This window comes from Pipistrellus kuhlii, unplaced genomic scaffold (assembly GCF_014108245.1).
Source record: "Pipistrellus kuhlii isolate mPipKuh1 unplaced genomic scaffold, mPipKuh1.p scaffold_m20_p_1, whole genome shotgun sequence".
Classification (NCBI taxonomy): domain Eukaryota; kingdom Metazoa; phylum Chordata; class Mammalia; order Chiroptera; family Vespertilionidae; genus Pipistrellus; species Pipistrellus kuhlii.
Window position 1 is genome coordinate 33,509,717 of NW_023425404.1, and position 19,726 is coordinate 33,529,442.

General features: G+C 56.3%; 1 protein-coding gene across 3 annotated transcripts in view; it reads left to right on the forward strand.

The window, feature by feature from the left end:
• IGDCC4 (immunoglobulin superfamily DCC subclass member 4) overlaps nt 1-18,177 on the forward strand; it is a 44,457-nt gene extending 26,280 nt beyond the window's left edge. The window contains exons 6-20 of one of the 3 annotated variants that reach the window (XM_036438414.2): nt 703-858; nt 2,886-3,299; nt 3,877-4,041; nt 4,528-4,665; nt 5,794-5,964; nt 6,906-7,142; nt 7,292-7,393; nt 8,547-8,730; nt 9,424-9,551; nt 11,557-11,727; nt 11,996-12,133; nt 13,064-13,169; nt 13,640-13,871; nt 14,617-14,778; nt 15,321-18,177. In XM_036438414.2, the coding sequence (XP_036294307.1) occupies nt 703-858; nt 2,886-3,299; nt 3,877-4,041; nt 4,528-4,665; nt 5,794-5,964; nt 6,906-7,142; nt 7,292-7,393; nt 8,547-8,730; nt 9,424-9,551; nt 11,557-11,727; nt 11,996-12,133; nt 13,064-13,169; nt 13,640-13,871; nt 14,617-14,778; nt 15,321-15,725 (2,909 nt within the window). In that variant the 3' untranslated portion in view covers nt 15,726-18,177. The remainder of the gene's footprint in view (nt 1-702; nt 859-2,885; nt 3,300-3,876; nt 4,042-4,527; nt 4,666-5,793; nt 5,965-6,905; nt 7,143-7,291; nt 7,394-8,546; nt 8,731-9,423; nt 9,552-11,556; nt 11,728-11,995; nt 12,134-13,063; nt 13,170-13,639; nt 13,872-14,616; nt 14,779-15,320) is intronic. The other 2 variants (XM_036438423.2, XM_036438428.2) reach the window with 2 other exon arrangements.
• The last annotated feature ends 1,549 nt before the right edge of the window (nt 18,178-19,726 follow it).

Here is a 19,726-nt window from a genome sequence, read left to right on the forward strand (position 1 = left end):
CCATTATTTGAATATAGCTGTAATGCAATTTTCCAGTTCCTACTGTTAAAAATGTAAGTCCTTTTCAGTGGTCCGCTATTACAGTTAACACTGCGATGATCATCCCTGTTCACAAACCCCCGGGACAGGTGCCTGCCCATGAGTGAAGCCCCTGGCTCCTAGGTTAAGGTGGAGCCCCGGAATGGCCCTACCAGCATTTACTCTTTCTAAGCTTTGCAACTTATGTCTTTAGATACATTCCCAATATGCTAGGTGGAAATGAACATCTGCATTTTGATGTGCATTTCTTTGACTATGTGAAGTTGAAAGCTTTTTGTATGTGTTCCTTGGCCATTTGTATTTTTTCCATTCAGGCGTGTGTCCTTGTAAGAAATCAAGTTTAACAACAACGGTAACAGTCATGGATGAGTGTCCTGAGCGCCTATGATGTGCCTGCGCGGTGCCAGGGCTTCTCACAAACCTTATTCACTCCGCCCCCTAGCAGTCCTTCCCGCTGGGGACTGACTCCTTATTTCACAGGGGGGACACTAAGGTGCGAAGCCGGTCACTAGGCTAGCACATAGGAGAACTGAGATTCCAACCCGGCGCTGTTAGGGCCTCATCACTCGGGTGCAGAGGGGCCGCGAGGTCCGGGGAGTGGATGGAGGAGCAGTCCTCACCCACCCCTCCAGCACGCTCCCTTCTCCTCTCCCCGCCCCCCAGACGGGAAGCCTATCTCCACCGACGTCATCGTGCTGGGCCGCACCAACCTGCTGATCGCCAGCGCGCAGCCCGGCCACTCGGGCGTCTATGTCTGCCGCGCCAACAAGCCCCGCACGCGCGACTTCGCCACGGCCGCCGCCGAGCTCCGCGTGCTGGGTGAGGCGGGGGGAGGCTGAGGGGGGGTGAAGCTTGGGGAGGGGGGAAGCTGGGGGAGGCGGGGGGGGGGAGGGAAGGGGGGAAGGTTGGAGGGGGGCATGCGGGAGACCGGAGGGTGCAGGGGAAGAACAGGCAGGGGGAAGGGAGCAATTGGGTGTTCGGAGAATTGAGAGACCTGATGCCTGAGAGGTAGGGCTGGGGAAGGGTGGATGTCGTGTCTGGGGGTGGGGGCGGGGGAAGGGAGGTTGTAGGGGACAGACCAGATGGTTGAAGGGATGGGGGAGGTGGCAGGAGGAGATTAGAGGATGGACTGGGAAGAGGGGTCCTGGAAAGAAGGAGAGGGTGGTTAGGGCTGGGGTGGTGGATGGTGGGGAGGGGTGGTCTGGGTGGGACTCAGGCACTGGGGGAGGGAGACGGGTTACTGGGAGAGCTGGGGGAACTGAGTGGCGCTAAGAAAAAGGGGACCGGGGTTGCTCAGGACGGGATAACTGGAGAGGGGTAAACCTGGCAGGTGTGGGGGACCCTGTGGGAAGAAGGAATTGATAAAAGAGGAAGTGGGGTTAGCCCAGGGGGACAGGAAGCTAGGCGGGAAGAGGGTAAATGGGGGAAGAGGCAGCGCTGCGTTGCACTAGAGAATTTGGGTAAGGTGACCAGATCGTCCAGCTGTTGGCGGGCCAGTCCTGATTTCTAACAACTTTTCCCGCGTCCCGCGGCGTTTTTAAAAAGTCCCTATTTTTGGAAAGAATATTTTAAAAAGTCCCGAATTTTTAAAAGAATGTTTTCAATCTTTCCAAAAATCGGGACTTTTTTAAAACACCGCGGGACGCGGGAAGATTTGTTAGAAATCAGGACTGTCCCGCCAACACCTGGACCATCTGGTCACCTTAAATTTGGGGGAAGGGGAAAACAGGGAGAGGTTGGGGAGATTGGAGGCGGTGCGGGGGCCAGGTGGAGAATTTGGGGGACTGGGGGGAGCAGGGAGGGGTTGGGGAGATTGGAGGGGGTGTGGGGCCAGGTGGAGTGTTTGGGGGGAGAGGAAAGCAGGGAGAGGTTGGGGAGATTGGAGGGGGTGCGGGGCCAGGTGGAGTGTTTGGGGGAAGGGAGGAGCAGGGAGAGGTTGGAGAGATTGGAGGGGATGGGGGGCCAGGTGGAGAATTTGGAGGGAGGGGGAAAGCAGGGAGAGGTTGGGAGATTGGAGGGGGTGCGGGCGCCAGGTGGAGAATTTGGGGGAAGGGGGAAAGCAGGGAGAGGTTGGGAGATTGGAGGGGGTGCGGGGGCCAGGTGGAGAATTTGGGGGAAGGGGGGGAGCAGGGAAAGGTTGGGGAGATTGGAGGGGGTGCGGGGCCAGGTGGAATATTTGGGGGGAGGGAGGGAGCAGGGATGGGGTTGGGGAGATTGGAGGGGGTGCGGGGCCAGGTGGAATATTTGGGGGGAGGGAGGGAGCAGGGATGGGGTTGGGGAGATTGGAGGCGGTGCGGGGCCAGGTGGAGAATTTGGGGGACTGGGGGGAGCAGGGAGGGGTTGGGGAGATTGGAGGGGGTGTGGGGCCAGGTGGAGTGTTTGGGGGGAGAGGAAAGCAGGGAGAGGTTGGGGAGATTGGAGGGGGTGCGGGGCCAGGTGGAGTGTTTGGGGGAAGGGAGGAGCAGGGAGAGGTTGGAGAGATTGGAGGGGATGGGGGGCCAGGTGGAGAATTTGGAGGGAGGGGGAAAGCAGGGAGAGGTTGGGAGATTGGAGGGGGTGCGGGCGCCAGGTGGAGAATTTGGGGGAAGGGGGAAAGCAGGGAGAGGTTGGGAGATTGGAGGGGGTGCGGGGGCCAGGTGGAGAATTTGGGGGAAGGGGGGGAGCAGGGAAAGGTTGGGGAGATTGGAGGGGGTGCGGGGCCAGGTGGACTATTTGGGGGGAGGGAGGGAGCAGGGATGCGGTTGGGGAGATTGGAGGCGGTGCGGGGCCAGGTGGAGAATTTGGGAGAGGGTGCAGAGCCCCCAGGGGCCGGAGCGCCCGGTCAGCGTCCCCCTCCTCGCCCCCAGCGGCCCCGGTCATCTCGCAGGCGCCAGAGGCGCTGTCTCGGACCCGGGCCAGCACCGCGCGCTTCGTGTGCCGCGCGGCGGGGGAGCCGCGGCCGGCGCTGCGCTGGCTGCACGACGGGGCGCCGCTGCGGCCCAACGGGCGCGTCAAGGTGCAGGGCGGCGGCGGCAGCCTGGTCATCACGCAGATCGGCCTGCAGGACGCCGGCTACTACCAGTGCGTGGCCCACAACGGCGCGGGCACCGCGTGCGCCGCGGCTCCGCTGGCCGTGGTGGTGCGCGAGGGGCTGCCCAGCGCCCCCACGCGCGTCACGGCCACGCCGCTGAGCAGCTCCGCCGTGCTCGTGGCCTGGGAGCGGCCCGAGCTGCACAGCGAGCAGATCATTGGCTTCTCCCTGCACTACCAGAAGGCTCGCGGTACGTCTGCGGGGGAGGGGGGAGCGGGTGTGTGTGTGTGTGTGTGTGTGGACTGGGGGGACACGCCCCAGTGGAGGCCCCAAAGCTGGTCGCGTTGAGGGGCTGAGGGCGGGTCAAGTTGGATGACTGAAGGGTTGCCCGCCCACCGTCTTTGGGGCTAGGTTGGGATGGGGCAGGAGCCCACGGGAGAACCCGTGTAGGTGGTAGGTATGGGTTAGGCCTGGTGCTGGATTAGGGGTCAGTGTGTGGGGCCTGTTACTCCGGGGTCACAGTTGAGGAGAGAGAAGGGGCAGGATGCTTCCTCTCCCGAGGAAAATGCCGGACATTGCTGGAGCCAGCTATTATAGTAATCCAGCAGGATCACTTCGCTGGCTGCCAGAGGGAACTTCCTAACCAGGGGAGGATGAACGCGGTGGCACTAGAAGCCAGGGGAGCTTAGAATCTCCAGGGCAGATGATCTGGGATGAGCTACCTACAAACAGACTATTCCAGAGCCTGGGACAATACGGAGGACCCTTAGATGGCCTCCAGCGGGCAGGCCCTATGACAGCCCCTTTGTCCCTTGTGTCACCCCCAGGCGTGGACAACGTGGAATTCCAGTTCGCCGTGAACAATGACACCACAGAGCTGCAGGTCCGGGACCTGGAACCCAACACGGATTACGAGTTCTACGTGGTGGCCTACTCACAGCGGGGGGCCAGCCGCACCTCCGCCCCAGCGCTGGTCCACATGCCGGACGATGGTAGGCCCTCTGCACCTGCGATGGGCACCTTGGGGTCCCGAGAACTCCCTGGGTGGTAGCTTGGCTTCTCTTCACTCACAAGCCCCTTCCCTGCCTCGCGTCATCTCTTGTACCCTGAAAAGGTGGGCAGGGGTTCTATTTCCCAGTGTACAGTTGGGGAAACTGAGGCCCAGAAAATGAGAGCGACTTGCCCAGAGTCCGTAGGACACTTGGGACTTGAGATCTCAGCTTGTGATTCCCTATATCATGTGGCCCTTGACCCCTTCCCCCCCCCCCCCACATGCCATCCAGTCAGGCAGGGACCAGTGACTCTGACCCCCTGACTGTGAACGACGGTGCCCCAAACCTGTTTCGGGGTGGGGAGGACGTCCCCTCGTCTCCAGCTCGGGGCTCCCCTGAGAGGCTCCCTTTCCTCCTCAGATCCCGGTCCTGGGCCTGGCCTTCCCGCCGTGGAACAGAGCTCACGCTGATGTTCTTCTGTCTCAGTCCCCAGTGCGGCGCCCCAGCTGTCCCTGTCCAGCCCCAACCCCTCGGACATCAGGGTGGCGTGGCTGCCCCTGCCTCCCAGCCTGAGCAATGGGCAGGTGGTGAAGTACAAGATAGAGCACAGTTTGGGAAAGGACGGTGAGTAGGGGTAGGGTGCGGGAGCTGTGTGTCTGTGGAAAGTTGGTCAGAGCCTCTGAGGACCCGAGCAGAGCGGCCTGGAGTCTGAGGAAATTAGGCAGCACCGGGGAGCAGGACAAGGGGAGCCCAGAAAAGAGGAGTGTAGGCCAGGGGTAGAGGTGGCAGGAATGAAGAGAGGGCTAGCGTAAGGCAGAGGGAGACCTGCATTCCGGCCCCACGTCCTCTGCAGCCGCAGTGTGTCATCCTGTGAATGAATCCCCGGCTCTGTTTCCTTATCTTCAAAATGGGGCAGGTGGCCTAGGCCAGGGGTCAGCAAACCACGGCTCGCGAGCCACATGCGGCTCTTTGGCCCCTCGAGTGTTCTAACGCCACTTCTTCAAAACAGACTCGCCCGGGCTGAACACCGACTTCTGTGCATGGGCCACGAAGTTTCAATCGCACTGTACGTGTGCTCCCGCATGTGGTATTTTGTGGAAGAGCCACATTCGAGGGGCCAAAGAGCCGCAGGTGGCTCGCGAGTCACAGTTTGCCGACCACTGGTCTCGGCGATCCCTGGGGACCCTTCCAGCTCACCAGGGAGCAGATGAGGGATAAGGAGGCGGGGTGCTTGTGGGGTGGGGGAATGGAGCATTGGGGAGGGTGTGTTAGGGCAGGTAATCTAGGGCAAGAGTTTGAAAGGAGTAAAGAGGTAGGAGAAGGCAAGTAGCTGGAGAGCCAGGGTGAGGGTGAAGCGGGAGGGAAGGGTGAGGCAGGGGCTTGGGGTGGTTTTTCAGGATTCTATAAGGCAGGTGGTGCCTGGTAGCTCTCACAGCCAGCCCCCGTGCTTGTGCCCTGTGTGTGTGTGTTGGGGTTGCGGGGTGTCATTGACTGCTTATGGGGGAAGTGGGGACCACATGCCATGGTTCTCCTGACTCAGAGCTGGGGTGACGGCAGTGTCAGCTAGGGCTGGAGGCCCAGGAGCAGGCCTGGAGCCATGGGGTCCATCCAGGCCCTGAGGGGCCGGGGCTGAGAGCGCCTCCGTGCTCTGAGGGGCACTGAGGATCCAGACGCAGGTGGGAGAGTGGGTGGGGAGTTACGGGTCATTGTCTCCAGGGGCCTCCCAGCAGCCAGTCCTCTCTGTCCCCGCAGATCACGTTTCCGCCAGCGAAGTGCCGGGGAATGAGACACAGCTCACGCTGCACTCACTGCTGCCCAACAAGGTGTACCGAGTGCGGATCTCGGCTGGCACGGGCGCTGGCTACGGGGCACCCTCCCCGTGGATGCAGCACCGGACGCCCAGCACGCACAACCAGAGCCACGGTATGGGCCCGAGGGGACAGGCCAGGAGGTGTGCGTGACCTGGGAGCCCAAACCCAACCACCCTCCATCAGAGACCCGCCCTGGCTCCCCCTGGTTGATGGGGGGGCAGGGATGGGTGTGCAGGTGAAGGGCTGGCTTTGCAGGAACATCTGGCCTCCAGAGCCCCTTCTTCTGCTGTGTGACCTACAAACCATTCATGGCTCTCAGGCTTCATCTACTTGCAAGCTGAGGAGTGGAGATTGATAATTAATGAACTGCCAACAAAATATTTAGTACACGATAGCTGTCCATAGCAGCTGCTTCCGTAATTACAATGGTTGGTTTTGTTGAAAGGCCCAATAGTAGAGTGATTAAATGCAGACAGAACCTGGTGCGTATACTGTCTGTGTGACCTTGGGCAAGTTACTTCTCTGAGCGTCAATTTCTTGTAAAATGGGATAATGGTATTTCCGTTATTTTATAGGGTTGTGAGAATGAAGTTGAAATATACGTACAAAGTGCTTAGAGCAGCGTCCAACACATAGCAAGTCCCCCACATTTAGGCTTCAAGTAGGGTCCCCACGCCAGGGCTCCAGCCCCCTTGCTGGCCTCAGCAACCCTTGTTGACCCTCTTGCGTTGCCAGGATCCATGCATTCATTCCTTCAGAAAACGGAGAGATCCTGCCCGCCTGCCTCGGAGGTGCTCCTTGCTAACCTCTGAGCACCCGCACGGAGCCATCCCTCCACCCTCAGCACTCTGGGCTTGTGGGGTAGAGAGTTCGCCCCTAGACCAGCCCTGGCCCGGCACCCAGAGTGGTGGCTGAGTGGTGATCATTGGGAGGAGGTTGGCAAGGCCCTTACTCTGTTTCTTCCTCCTGCCTCTTTCCCCCTCTCCCATCCCTGACCTCCTTCTCCTCATTCCCCACCCCCTTTCTCCTCCTCCTCCTCATCCTGCTCCCCAGTCCCTTTTGCCCCTGCAGAGTTGAAGGTACGGGCAAGGATGGAGTCCCTGGTTATATCCTGGCAGCCGCCTCCTCACCCGGCCCAGATCTCTGGCTACAAACTGTACTGGCGGGAGGTGGGGGCCGAGGAGGAGGCCGACGGTGAGAGCCCCCCAGGGAGCCGTGGAGACCAGGCTTGGGACGTGGGGCCTGTCCGGCTCAAGAAGAAGGTGAAGCAGTATGAGCTGACCCAGCTAGGTGAGGAGGATTGGGGACGGGGGCAGGGGGGCGCCAGACAGTGGGGTACTGCACAAGCTGAGTGCAGGGGTTAGAGATGGCATCCTTTCTGGGGAGGAGAGACCCCCCAGGTTCCTCTAGCTAGTGCGTGACCCCGTGACCTTCCTCAGTCCCTGGCCGGCTGTACGAGGTCAAGCTTGTGGCATTCAACAAACACGAGGACGGCTACGCAGCGGTGTGGAAGGGCAAGACGGAGAAGGCTCCCACGCCAGGTGAGAGGGGCTCAGGCGGGGGGTCCGGGCACAGCTTCCCTCCCCTTTCCTCTGGGCCAGCCTGGGTGGTCAGGCTGTCTGCTGGCCTCACCATCCCCAAACCCTCGGCTCAGGTCCTCATTGAGCTCCAGACGGCCTCTGTCATAGGAAGAAGCCCCAGAGGAGGCAAATCCGTAGAATATAAAGCGGATTTGTGGTTCCAGGGGCTGGAGGAAAGGTGAAATGGGGACGCATGGATAAAAACAAGATTTCTTTTCAGGATGGTAACAATTTTATGGAATTAGATAGTGCAGGTGGCTGCACAACCTTGTGAATGTACTAAAAACCACTGTATTGTACATTTTTAAACTGAATTTTACGTGACTTATATCTCACAAATAAAACAGAAAACAACACTTCTCTACATACTTTACAAATATTATCTCACAATCCTCATAACAATACTGTGCGGTAGGTACTGTTCTAAGCTCTCCTGGCAGAGTGGGAATGGAGACATGGAGAGTTTACATAAGTAACTTCCCCAAGGTCGGAGCTAGTGAGTGGCAAGCTGGCATTCGGACCAGGGCAGCCTGGCTCTAGAATACGTGCTCTTACCTGCCGTTATTTATATATCACAGTTTGATATATAAATATGACCTTGGCCAAAAAAACTCCCCACACAAAGCACTTAAATTCTCAGGAGCCTCAGTTTCCTCATCTGTGAAGAGGGAATGACGCTACTCAATTCCCAGGATCAAAGGAGAAAGGGGCCGAAACTGGTTTGGCTCAGTGGTAGAGCGTCGGCCTGCAGACTGAAAGGTCCCGGGTTCGATTCCGGTCAAGGGCATGTACCTTGGTTGCGGGCACATCCCCAGTAGGGGGTGTGCAGGAGGCAGCTGATCGATGACTCTCTATCATCGATGTTTCTAGCTCTCTATCTCTCTCCCTTCCTCTCTGCAAAATATCAATAAAATATATATATATATATATATATATATATATATTTTTTTTTTTTATTTTATTTTATTTTATTTTATTTTATTTTATTTTATTTTATTTTTTTAAAAGGGAGAAAGGGGAGAAGGAATGACTTTAAGCTGGGACTGTGAGGCACCATACATGTTTAGGCTCACTGTTCTTCCTCCTTTCCCACACTCGACCTTTCGCCGTCCAGACCTGCCCATCCAGCGGGGGCCACCCCTACCCCCCGCTCACGTCCACGCGGAATCCAACAGCTCCACCTCCATTTGGCTTCGGTGGAAGAAGCCAGACTTCACCACCGTCAAGATTGTCAACTACACCGTTCGCTTCAGCCCCTGGGGGCTCCGGAACGCCTCCCTGGTCACCTATTACACCAGGTGGGAAGGAGGAGCCAGCCCGGGAAGGGGGAGGAAGACAGCGGGTGCTGAGGAGGAGGAGGGCCCAGGGGACTCAGAAGCCTTTAGGCCTCGCCTGGTGCACCGAGGGAACACGGGGATCTGATGACCTGGTGGCGGGAAAGGAGAATCCCTGCGATCCCATCCCTTTACAACAGAGCCTGGTCCTGAACTCTGGGAACAGGATGCAGGCAGACCTCCTAGTTCTTCCATCTCAGAGGGAGGGCCCCCCGATAGGATGGCGAAGAGACAGCCGGCCGCTGTCCTGAGAGGGCCCCCAGTCAGATGGGGAGGCAGAGCCCTGCTCCCAGGAGCTGCTGGTTTGGCAAAGGAAACTGCCTAGAAAGCAATGGACGCGCACATCTGCAGCTGAAGTAAAATTACCTCCATGAAAAGGTGCATCCCAGGTGGTTCCTTGGGGGAAGTAGGACTCCGGTTTCTCCAGGAAGGTTTCCTGGAGGAGGGGCCTGGTTGGACATTGGACATGGAGCCTGGTACCCTGGAAGCAGCGTCCATGAGGACCTCCCTGTAGGTTCTCTGGCTAGTGGTAGTGGCCCACTCCCGGGGTAGGGCCTGGGCTGGGGCTGGGGCTGGGGGTCGGGGTGCAGATTTGGAGGAGCTGCCCTGCTCGGAGGGCGTGCCCGAGATCACCAGCCCCATGTCTTGCCTCGGCAGCTCTGGAGAAGACATCCTCATCGGCGGGCTGAAGCCATTCACCAAGTATGAGTTTGCGGTACAGTCCCACGGCGTGGACATGGATGGGCCTTTCGGCTCCGTGGTGGAGCGCTCCACCCTGCCAGACCGTGAGTGGCCCTCAGCCCTGTCAACCACCAACCCTCCGCTTATCCAGCTCCTTGCCCAGAGGCCCCCTTTTCCGAACGATTCCTCAGAACCCCGGAAGGATGTGTCGTTTGCTGGCATTCACACAGGCCAGTCCTGGGCTGGCCTTACCCATTTACCCATAAAAGTAAAACACCGGCTTTAGAGGAGAGGCTTCTTTTAAGAGTCTGTGCCAAGACCCACTGAGCTGGTGAAGAGGGCCCGGGAAACGGGGAGGCAGGAGTCCCAGCCTGCCTCTGACACACTGGGAGAACTGGGCAGGTTCCTTCCCCGCCAGGGCCTCTGTGTCCTCGTTTGTAAAAATAGAGGGTGGGCCTGGCTGGCGGGGCTCAGTGCTTGAGCATCAACCTATGAGCCAGGGGGTTGCCATTCGATTCCCAGTAGAGGTACATGCCCGGTTGCAGGCTTGCTCCCCAGTGGGGGGCATGATTCTCTGTCATCATTGATGTTTCTAACTCTCTCTTCCTCTCCCTTCCTCTCTGAAATCAATAAAAACATATTTTAAAAAGAGAGAGAAGATGGGACCATTTACTCTGCAAGTTTGTGACTCTTGAACTCTCTGGAAATGGCATTTGAGGATAAAAGGACTTTTGTTCTCACAGCGGGAAGCTCTCCTGTTCTATTGGCCCTAAGACTGTTCACCTTCCCGTCTACAAAGACCTTTGTCCCGGACCTGAAACAGGAAGATGTGTGTGGGGTGGGGTGTGAAGGCCCTCTGGTCTCATGAATTTCCTTTTCAAAAAACTGCTTGCAAATTGTTTCTCACCCCCCCTATAACTTCAGTTATTATGGTCTTAAGTTTCATACAGAATTTAGGGAGACCCAATGTTTTTTTTCTTTTTTTTCTTTTTTTTAGATATGTTTTTTATTTATCTCAGAGAGAGAAGAAGGTAGAAGGAGAGAGAGAAACATTTATGAGAGAGAAACATCAACATGATCGATTGGGCTGTCCTGCATGCCCCCTGCTGCCTCTTGCACACCCCCTGCTGGGGATCGGGCCTGAAACCTGGGCATGGGCCCTGACAATACAGTGACCTGGTGCGTGGGTCTATGCTCAACCACTGAGCCACACCGGCCTGGCCCACTGTTTCCTTGAAGCTGACTTTATGACTTTGGATCCCCAGCACAAGTGTCCAGGCTATAGAGGGGGATGGCTTCTCCTTCAAGTGGCAACACTGGAGCCTGAGACGTGGAGAGTCACCTAGGGCCAAAGAGGTGGCCTTGTTACACCTTAGCATCCTGGATCCCCATCCCACCCTCTGTCAGGCCTTGCAGACCTGAACTCCCGAATTTCTGTCCTTCCCAACTCGCTAACCACCCTGTGTCCCTCCTTCTCACCCTTTTCATTCACCGCCACCTCCCAGGGTCAGCTTCTTCTTTAAAAACAACAAACAAACACAGAGCCTGCCAAAGCTGTACTTCTCACATTGGGGGTAGTACGCATCACTGTAGGACCTGGGGGCGTGGACACAGGCTACACAGAGCATCAGCCAATTTTACTTAAAGATTTGGGGTGGCAAGGGGCATTAGGAACTTTAAGTGATAATTTTAGACACTATTTTTATATTAGATTTTGCCATGGAATAGATGGCAAATTTAGTGTGACAGTTTAAAGTAAAAATGTAAGCCTTCCAAAAATGTTTGAGCTCTGTCTTCCCCCAGGCCCCTGGAACACCAGACAGTCTCCTCCACCTGGGCAGTACCGGGGTGCGGAGGTTTAGGGAGCTCTGCTCCAAGGAGAGGAGAGGAGTTGCAGGGAGGGGAGGCGTGGTGGTGACACCCCCTCCCCCAACGTTTTCCAGAAACCCCCCCGTTGGAGACCAGACCTCACGTTGCTCCGTGGTCTGTGGTTTGTTCCAGCGAAGGAGGAAGAAGAAAGGCCATGACCTCACGCCCTGTCTCACGTCTGCCCCGGGGCTGGGGCTCCCAGTGACCCCGCCTCTACCCTTCTCCTCCTCTGCACCCCAGGGCCCTCGACGCCGCCGTCCGACCTGCGCCTGAGCTCCCTGACGCCGTCCACCGTCCTGCTGCACTGGTGCCCCCCCACGGAGCCCAATGGGGAGATCGTGGAGTACCTGATCCTGTACAGCAGCAACCACACCCAGCCCGAGCACCAGTGGACGCTGCTCACCACGGACGGTGAGGGCTCCCGCCCAGGGGCATGGGAACAAGGGCTTCCCCACCCGCCTCCCCCTCCTTTCCCAGCCTCTCCAGAGGCTGGATGAGTAAGCAGCGAGAGTGCCGCTGGGCCCTGGGGGTTCTAAAAGGAACGGGCAGAAGCCACTCCTGAGTGGGAGGAGCAGACTTTCTCGCAGTCCAGCGTCCAGCCTATCCCTGCGTCCAGCCTATCCCTGCGTCCACCCCCACCCAACCCAGAGCCCGCGCTCCCTGCTTCTCCCGCCTCCAGGAAACATCTTCAGTGCCGAGGTGCGTGGCCTGGAGAGCGACACCAGGTACTTCTTCAAGATGGGGGCCCGCACGGAGGTGGGGCCTGGGCCCTTCTCCGGCCTGCAGGACGTGATCACTCTCCAGGAGAAGCTCGCAGGTGAGAGGGCAGGAAGGGAGGGTGGGTCCACCCTGGGCAGCCGAGGTCTCCAGGGACCCCTGGAGCTGACCTCTAACCCTAACGCCATCCCTTCCAAGGCCCTGCCTCTGAACAGTGCCTTCCTAGTTTGGTGCAGAGAGGACCGATGTGAAGGGGAAATGGGTATGGGTTAGTCCAGTGGTGATTCGGTTAGAGGTCAGATTTGGGGGAGATTGCTTGGAATAGAGGGCTGGCTTGGAGAGGTGATGAGCTTTAGAGGGTTTTGGGGGACAGCAGGAGTGGTTATGTAATTGGCAGGCCCGATGTGAAATGAAAATGAGGGTGTTTTTTTAAAAAATTTATTTTAAAAGTAGGAAGAATTTCAAGATGGTGACAGCACAGCATTAAACCAAGCACAGAGCCCTTCTATTTCCTTTTCTTTTTAAAATATATTTTATTGATTTTTTTACAGAGAGAAAGGGAGAGGGAAAGAGAGGTAGAAACATCGATGAGAGAGAAACATAGTCCAGCTGCCTCCCGCACACCCCCTACTAGGGATGTGTCCACAACCAAGGTACATGCCCTTGACCGTAATCGAACCTGGGACCCTTCATTCTGCAGACCGAGGCTCTATCCACTGAGCCACACCGGTTTCCGCAGCACAGAGTCCACTGCATTTCCTGCACCCCCCCAAAACCAGCCCTAGGCCTCAGTCAGGCAGGCAGGCAGATGGGGAGGGACCACAGCTTTGAGATGTCCAGTGGGGAGGACGGTGGAAGGGAGAGGTCGCTGTGGTCTCTGTGAGGCTGTGGGCCCCTCCTGTCCTTGCAAAAGGAGATTTTGTTCAAGCCAGTGGTCCCCCGAGGAAACCACTGATAGCAGTCCTGAGCTAGGAACCCGGAGCCTTCTCCAGGCCGTGACCTGTCCTGTCCCCTCTCTTTCCCCAACCAGACTCCTTGGACGTGCACTCCGTCACGGGCATCATCGTGGGCGTCTGCCTGGGCCTCCTCTGCCTGCTGGCCTGCATGTGTGCGGGCTTGCGCCGCGGCCCCCACAGGTGCGCGAAGGAGCCAGTCTGACCGTGGAGAGCAGAGTCTCCAGAAGGGCTGCAGAGCTGAGAGAGCAGGGAAAGGGGCGATGGCTTGCCCTAGGCACCTCCAGAATCCTCGTTACAGTTGGCTCTCTGGAACATTATGGGCAGTGTTCTCATGAGAGTGGGGGCTGGCTTTAGGGGAGCCCCCTCCACAAGGGCCTGCATGGGCAGAGCTGTCTGTCTCCCGTTCCCTCGGTAGCTGCCAGCATCCTGGAAGGAGGGAATCCAGGTCTCCAGGTGCCTGGAGCCATGGGCGGAAGGGTCCCATTTGCAGCGTCACAGCTGTTTTGAGCACAGTGTTTTGACTCATTGCACAGACCGGAAACCGAGTCCTAGAGATGGACAGGAGCCCGCCCAGGGACATAAGCTGGACTAGTGCCCCGCCCCGCCCTCACCTCTCACTCTCTGACCGCTGTGCCCATCTTCCCTTCCAGGGAAGCCCTCCCAGGCCTGTCCTCCACGGCCGCTGCTGGGAACCCCGCGCTGTACTCCCGAGCCCGCCTTGGACCCCCCAACCCCCCAGCTACCCACGAACTGGAGTCCCTTGTGCACCCCCGTCCCCAGGATTGGGCCCCACTACCCTCAGGCATCGAGGACAGGGCTGAAGTGCACAGCCTTATGGGTGGCGGAGCTTCGGACAGCGGCCGGGGTCACTCCAAGAGGAAGGTGAGCCTGGAGCCCAGGCAGGTTAGTCCCATCCTGGGGCGCACTGCCAAATAGGTCACCAGGGGGCGCAAGAGCACAACGGCTAGCCCGGTGGGAGAACCTGCACCCCAGCCCTCCCTCTGGGCCAGCCGTGGGCGAAAAGGCCCTGTCGTGTGTCTCCCCCGCCCCCCCTGCCATGGAGAGGTTGGCAGGGCTGGGAAGCAGATGGGCCAGGCAGAAGAGGTCAGCCTGCTCTCATGGAAAGAGGGGAGGACCCCCCCATTGGGCTGTTTGACTCAGGGTTTCCAGAACCCCCAGACCCCTCATCCTAGGAGCTGGGGAAACCTCTGAGATCCAGCCTCTCCAATAAGGGGGAAAGAGGAGGATCAGCTTGGCTGTAGCCAAGTGGAACTGGGACCTGGATAAGGTGGGCTCCAGGGTGGGGGGTGGAGGGGGACAGGCTCCTGCCATGCTGGCAGTGGGGGCTCATCCCACCTTCTCTGACCAGCCCGCTCAAAGCCCTTAATCCTTCCTCAGCTCTTCCCAGTCTCTCTGCTGAAGGAGGCCCTGCCTGGCTGGGAAACCTCCGGCCTCTGCCAAAACAATGGCAGTGGGCTCTTCTGCAGGAGGGCTTCTTCCTTAGTTCCCTCAGCTACTCTGCGCTCCTCCCCCAGCCCTGGCGAGGGAGAAGAGGGTGTCAGAGACCACGCGGGGCTCCATCCCCTTCGCTCTCCCAGCCTGAGCTCCGGCTTCTCTCCCCTCGCAGATCTCCTGGGCCCAGCCAGGTGGGCCCAGCTGGGCAGGTTCCTGGGCAGGCTGCGAGTTGCCCCAGGCAGGCCCTGTGCCTTACTTGACCCGGGCCCTGCTGCCCCCTGCTGGAACTGGACAGACGCTGTTTCTGCAGGCTCTGGTGTACGATGCCATAAAGGTCAGTTCCTGGGAGAAAGGGGGAGGAGAGGAGAGGTGTGCCCCCATGCTTCTGGAGAGCAAGTAGTGAGCTCTCTGGAGACCCCTGAGGGTACTGTCCCTGGGGATAGAAGTCTTGCCGGGAGACCCCTGGAGCCTCTGTAGGTGAGTGGGTAGAGGCCGCCACTTTGCTGGAGTTTCTGTGCCTCACCTAAGCGGGGGACAGTCCCTTCTCTGCGGAGACCTAAGCAGGCCTCAGCGGAGTTCCCGTGGGCCTGAGTGCCTTCAGCCCTCCCTTCTAGTCCTGACGCCTGACGGACCCCATACTTCTGGGACTCCTGGGCAAGGGCGAAGGGCAGTAGTCCGTTTCCCCCTGCCTTCCCATGGGCCTCCTTCTCTCGTAGGGGAGTCAGCGTGACTCCTTTACCAGCCCCCGTGGGACATACGCTCTGGGTCGCTGGGGAGTGGGGTGTCAGTCTCTCTCCACCCCAGATATGTTGGCCGTTCTTCCCATGGCCACTCTCAGGCACGGTCACCCGTCTGTGTGTTCTCTGCTCTGACCAGGGCAACGGGAGGAAGAAGCCGCCCCCGGCCTGCAGGAACCAGGTGGAGGCGGACGTTATCGTTCACTCTGACTTCAGTGCCTCCAGAGGGAACCCTGACCTCCACCTCCAGGACCCGGAGCCCGAGGACTTCCTGCCTTCGGAGGCTCCCGACCTCACTTCGGGGGCTGTGGACTCAGGGCCAGGGGGAGACTGGCGGGACAGGGAGCTGGGAGGCTGTGAGCCGGCGGCCCCCGGGCCAGACAGACTCACCCGCCTGCCGGAGGCCCCTTCTCGCCCCTACCTGGACCTCCAGCCCAGGGAGGCTCCGGAGGAGGCCCCTGGGAACAGCTGCCAGTCCAAGGCCCCCTGCCCGCTAGGAGCCAGCCCAGGCCTATCCAGGGCCTCCGTCTCCTCCTTGGCTTAGCTCCCCGAGAGGTGCAGTTTGGGACAGGCTGTCGTGGATCGTGGAATATGACACCCGTGTACCTGCGGATACTGCACGTCAGCAAGCCATGCGGAGCCTCCTAGAGGGCTTTGGCTAGAGGGAGAGGAAGAAATGGCTTATTTGCTCCCTCCAGACCCTGTGACATGTGTGGTAGGTGAGAGACAGGTGAGGCATGGCTCTCTGTGAGGCACATGTGTGAGCTGGTTGGTAAGCTTGGTCCAGGCAGGGGTTACTACAGCCTCATTGGCCCTCCAGGTCAGGACTGTGCCCCAGAATGGTCAGTGCCCAGCCCTGTGGGTCCCCCAGCTCCGTCACCCAGCCTTTATTACACACTCTGAGAGTGTTTCCAGTGCCCTGTCTGACAAGATAGCCCCGGCCCTTTTCCTGTGGGGCTGGGCTGAGTGCGAGTGGCCCTGAATGCCTCGTGTTCTGGTTCCATTGCTGCCTCCCGTTGCCCAAACTGAGAGGGTCACTCCGGTCCCTCAGAGCAGCGCTGCATTTGATTTTGTGATCTGGGAAGTGCCTGGTTTTGAACATCTGCTTTCTCTTGCTCTCCCCTCCTTCCTTTCCTCTCACTACTCCCGAGGCCTCTCCCCAGCCAGCTTGCTCTCCTCATTCTAGTGCCCTTCTCGCCCTCCTTCCTCCCCGCTGTGTCTGGCTCTCCTCTTTCTGCCTGCCTCTCCTGTCTCTCACGCCTCTCATAGACTGTGTCATGTGACCTCCCGCCTTCCTTCCCTTAACAACATGACTACCTCATGTCTGCTTCGAGGCCATAGCGTGACTCCTGCCCCTTCCCTTTACGGGGTGCCCTCCTGCCCCCTCTTCTTTCTGTGTCTCTGTCTGCCTCCGCCCCAGGCAGGCTGCCCTGCCCCTGCAGCTTCCCTTGTCTCTTTCCCCACCTGGGATTGCGATGGGAGGGGCCTCCTTGGAAGTGATGAATCCAAGTCACACAAGGGGACTTTGGAGATGGGGAAAAAACAGAAACGCAACCCAGAGGCTCAGGATAAAATTCCTTCCTCCCTTCTGTGCAGGAGGCAGGCTTGCTGGATGGAGGGGGTTTGGGACGTTCCTTCCCAGCTAAAGCTGAGGGGGGAGGGGAGTGGGGATTGGGACTCTGCAGCCCCTCAGCATCCGCTCTGAGCGCCTTGAACGTGAGCTGATGGGGTAGGAGTGCGAGATCTCATTCCTCTGGGTGCGGGGAGGAGGTCTTTGCGCAGGACCGGGCAATCGGCCCATTTTGCTTTGTTTTGAAGTCAATCCTGAAGTCATTTTCAATTGACCTGCCACACAAGGGCCGGCTTGACTTCTATTTCCTGTGCAGAGAAGACAATGCAATTTATTTGATTTTTGCACCTCAGCCTCTCATAGGAGTGTGAAATGTAGGGTCTTTTCTCCCTAAGTGCATTTTTTTTTAACTGATTGGCACACCAAGGGTTAACTGTGGCTTCTGGGCTAAATTAGAAATAACCAGTCTATCTCCACCCCCCTCCATCCCCCCCCCTTTTTTTTAATGGTAAAATGTCTCTCAGCAGAGTTGCAGCTTCCTCAGACCCTTTCAGCATCTGTGTTTATTACACTCGAGTGTCACTCACGTTTGACATCCACCTACATTTCCTTCCCTTCCCCCTCCTTCAGCCAGCCTATGATAACACTAAAGATTATTAATGTTGGCTTTGTATCTTAAGGACAGAAGTGTCACTTGTACTATTTCTGTGGCATTCAGCGTTGCTGTGGCTAACACCACTCTATATGTTTCAACATTTGCTCTGAAGGTCAAAAGCTTCATTTTATTTTGCTGGTTTGATTTTTTTTTTTTTTCTAAAGGAAAAAAAAAACTGTCCTGAATTAAATGGCTGTTTTAACAGTAGGCTCTTAGCATTACACTACATAGTCATTTTTCATGTTCTTGTTTAACAGGCACTGAGGTTCTGGTTTAAATTAAATAGCTGCAAATGAGACAATTTATAACCCATTAGGTTGGGTGGAAAATTGTTTCTCAAAAGCAAATAAGTAATAAATCTGGTATCTGCCTATAACTCACAGTTGATAAGAAAGTGGCCATTACTCACTAGTGTTATATATGATTTTGGACTCTGGGTGATTTGGAAGTGTTAGGTTTGTGTCTTTGTAGTAGTGTTTTTATTAGAAAAGAGTCTATTGGCCTTTTACAGGGTATTAATCCTTGGTCACCTACCATTGATGCCTTACGTTTTTGAGTCTTATTTTAAAACCTTTTTTTTTTTTTTTGATGCATGACAAGTGTAATCATACCTGCTCATTTATTTGTTTGTATTTAGTTTATGCTATGTTATTTAATTATTTTTCCAGCATTGTTTTTTTTTTCTCTTTACAAATAAGACATTTTTTTAGTGGTAAGCCAAGGCATTGATCATGTATCTGTCCTTACAATGAATTAATAAACTATTTTCCAGAAATGTGGGGTTCTCTGTTGGAACCAATGTCTAGAATTTCCTCAGCCTTCTGCAGGGAGAATGCATTTCTTACCAGATGGGAAGGGTTGGTGTTTGAGGGCAGAGAGCAGGTGGTTGTGAGAAAGAACCGAACTGTCTTCCTCCCTCAGCAGGCACTTAGGAAAAAGACTTAAACTTAGGAAAGATATGTTCATTGATGGCATTCTTTCAGGCTCTGGCGATCTTGTTCCTTCTGGACACCTTTTTTTTTTTTTTTTTTTTTTTAACTTTCTTGGGTGGAAGAGAAGAGTGAATAAACAACTCCAGAGATTTGGGGCTCCACAATTGTACTTTGATTAACTCTGGTCTCCAAAAGGTTCATGGCTGCACATTCACACAGTTAGGCAAGCTCAGAGCTTCACATGTGCATACTGGTCTTCACAAATACCTTTGTGTCCATTAACTCCAATATGGGCACACAGTCACACACAAAATTTTTCCCTCACACCCACACTCCTCTCAAGATCATGGTTGGCAGATTCTCTGCTAAGATCTTTACAGAGCCTGGAACATGCATGCCTTTTAATTTTTTAAAAAATATATATATTTTTTATTGATTTTTTACAGAGAGAAAGGGAGAGAGATAGTTAGAAACATCAATGAGAGAGAAACATCGATTAGCTGCCTCTTGCACACCCTCCACTGGAGATGTGCCTGAAACCAAGATACAAGCTCTTGACCAGAATTGACCCCAGGACCCTTCAATCCGCAGGCCAATGCTCCATCCACTCAGCCAAACCGGTTAGGGCTCTTTCTTTTAATTTTTATTTATTGATTTGAGAAAGAGAGAGAGAGATGGGAAGCATCAATTTGTTGTTCCACTTATTTATGCTTTCATTGGTTGATTTTTGCATGTGCCCTGGCGGGGATCAAACCTGAAACCTTGGTATATTGGAACGACACTCCAACCTACTACTGAGTTACCTGCCCGGGGCCACATGCATGCTTTTCTCATGGAGGAAACCAAAAGCCAGAGGCTACCCTGCCCAGGACCACCCCCAAAGTGGCTAGTGGGCCAGTCGCAAGTTAATTGACAGATCATATGGAGAGATACTGCACATTTTACATGTGGCAGAATAGCCATTATTTGCATATCACTCCTAGACCAGGGTTGTGATAAAGAAGAATTAAACACTTGTCAAGATGAATTTAAAATGACAGCAGCTCAGGACACCAATTTGACCCCTCTGAGTTCAGGACAAGCCAAGAAGGGTTTGCTGAGAATTCAAAGCCCTGTGGGAGGGACTGCCAGGACTTTGGGCCCAAGGTGCCCCCCCCCCCCCCCCCCCCGCCTCTTTCCCTCCCTTTCCTATGGCCAACAGAGGTCCACCATTCCTGCTCTTCCTTACTAAAATCACTTGGGGCTTTGGTGTGCTGCTGTCCCCTGACCCTGAATTTCTCCACTGCCTCCCACTGTTCCCATGCCTCAAGTGCTTGCCTCTCGGAGTGAGGAGTACTGGGCTGCACACACCCCATCATCAATAAGCTTGTCAGGTTTCTGGAGGCCAA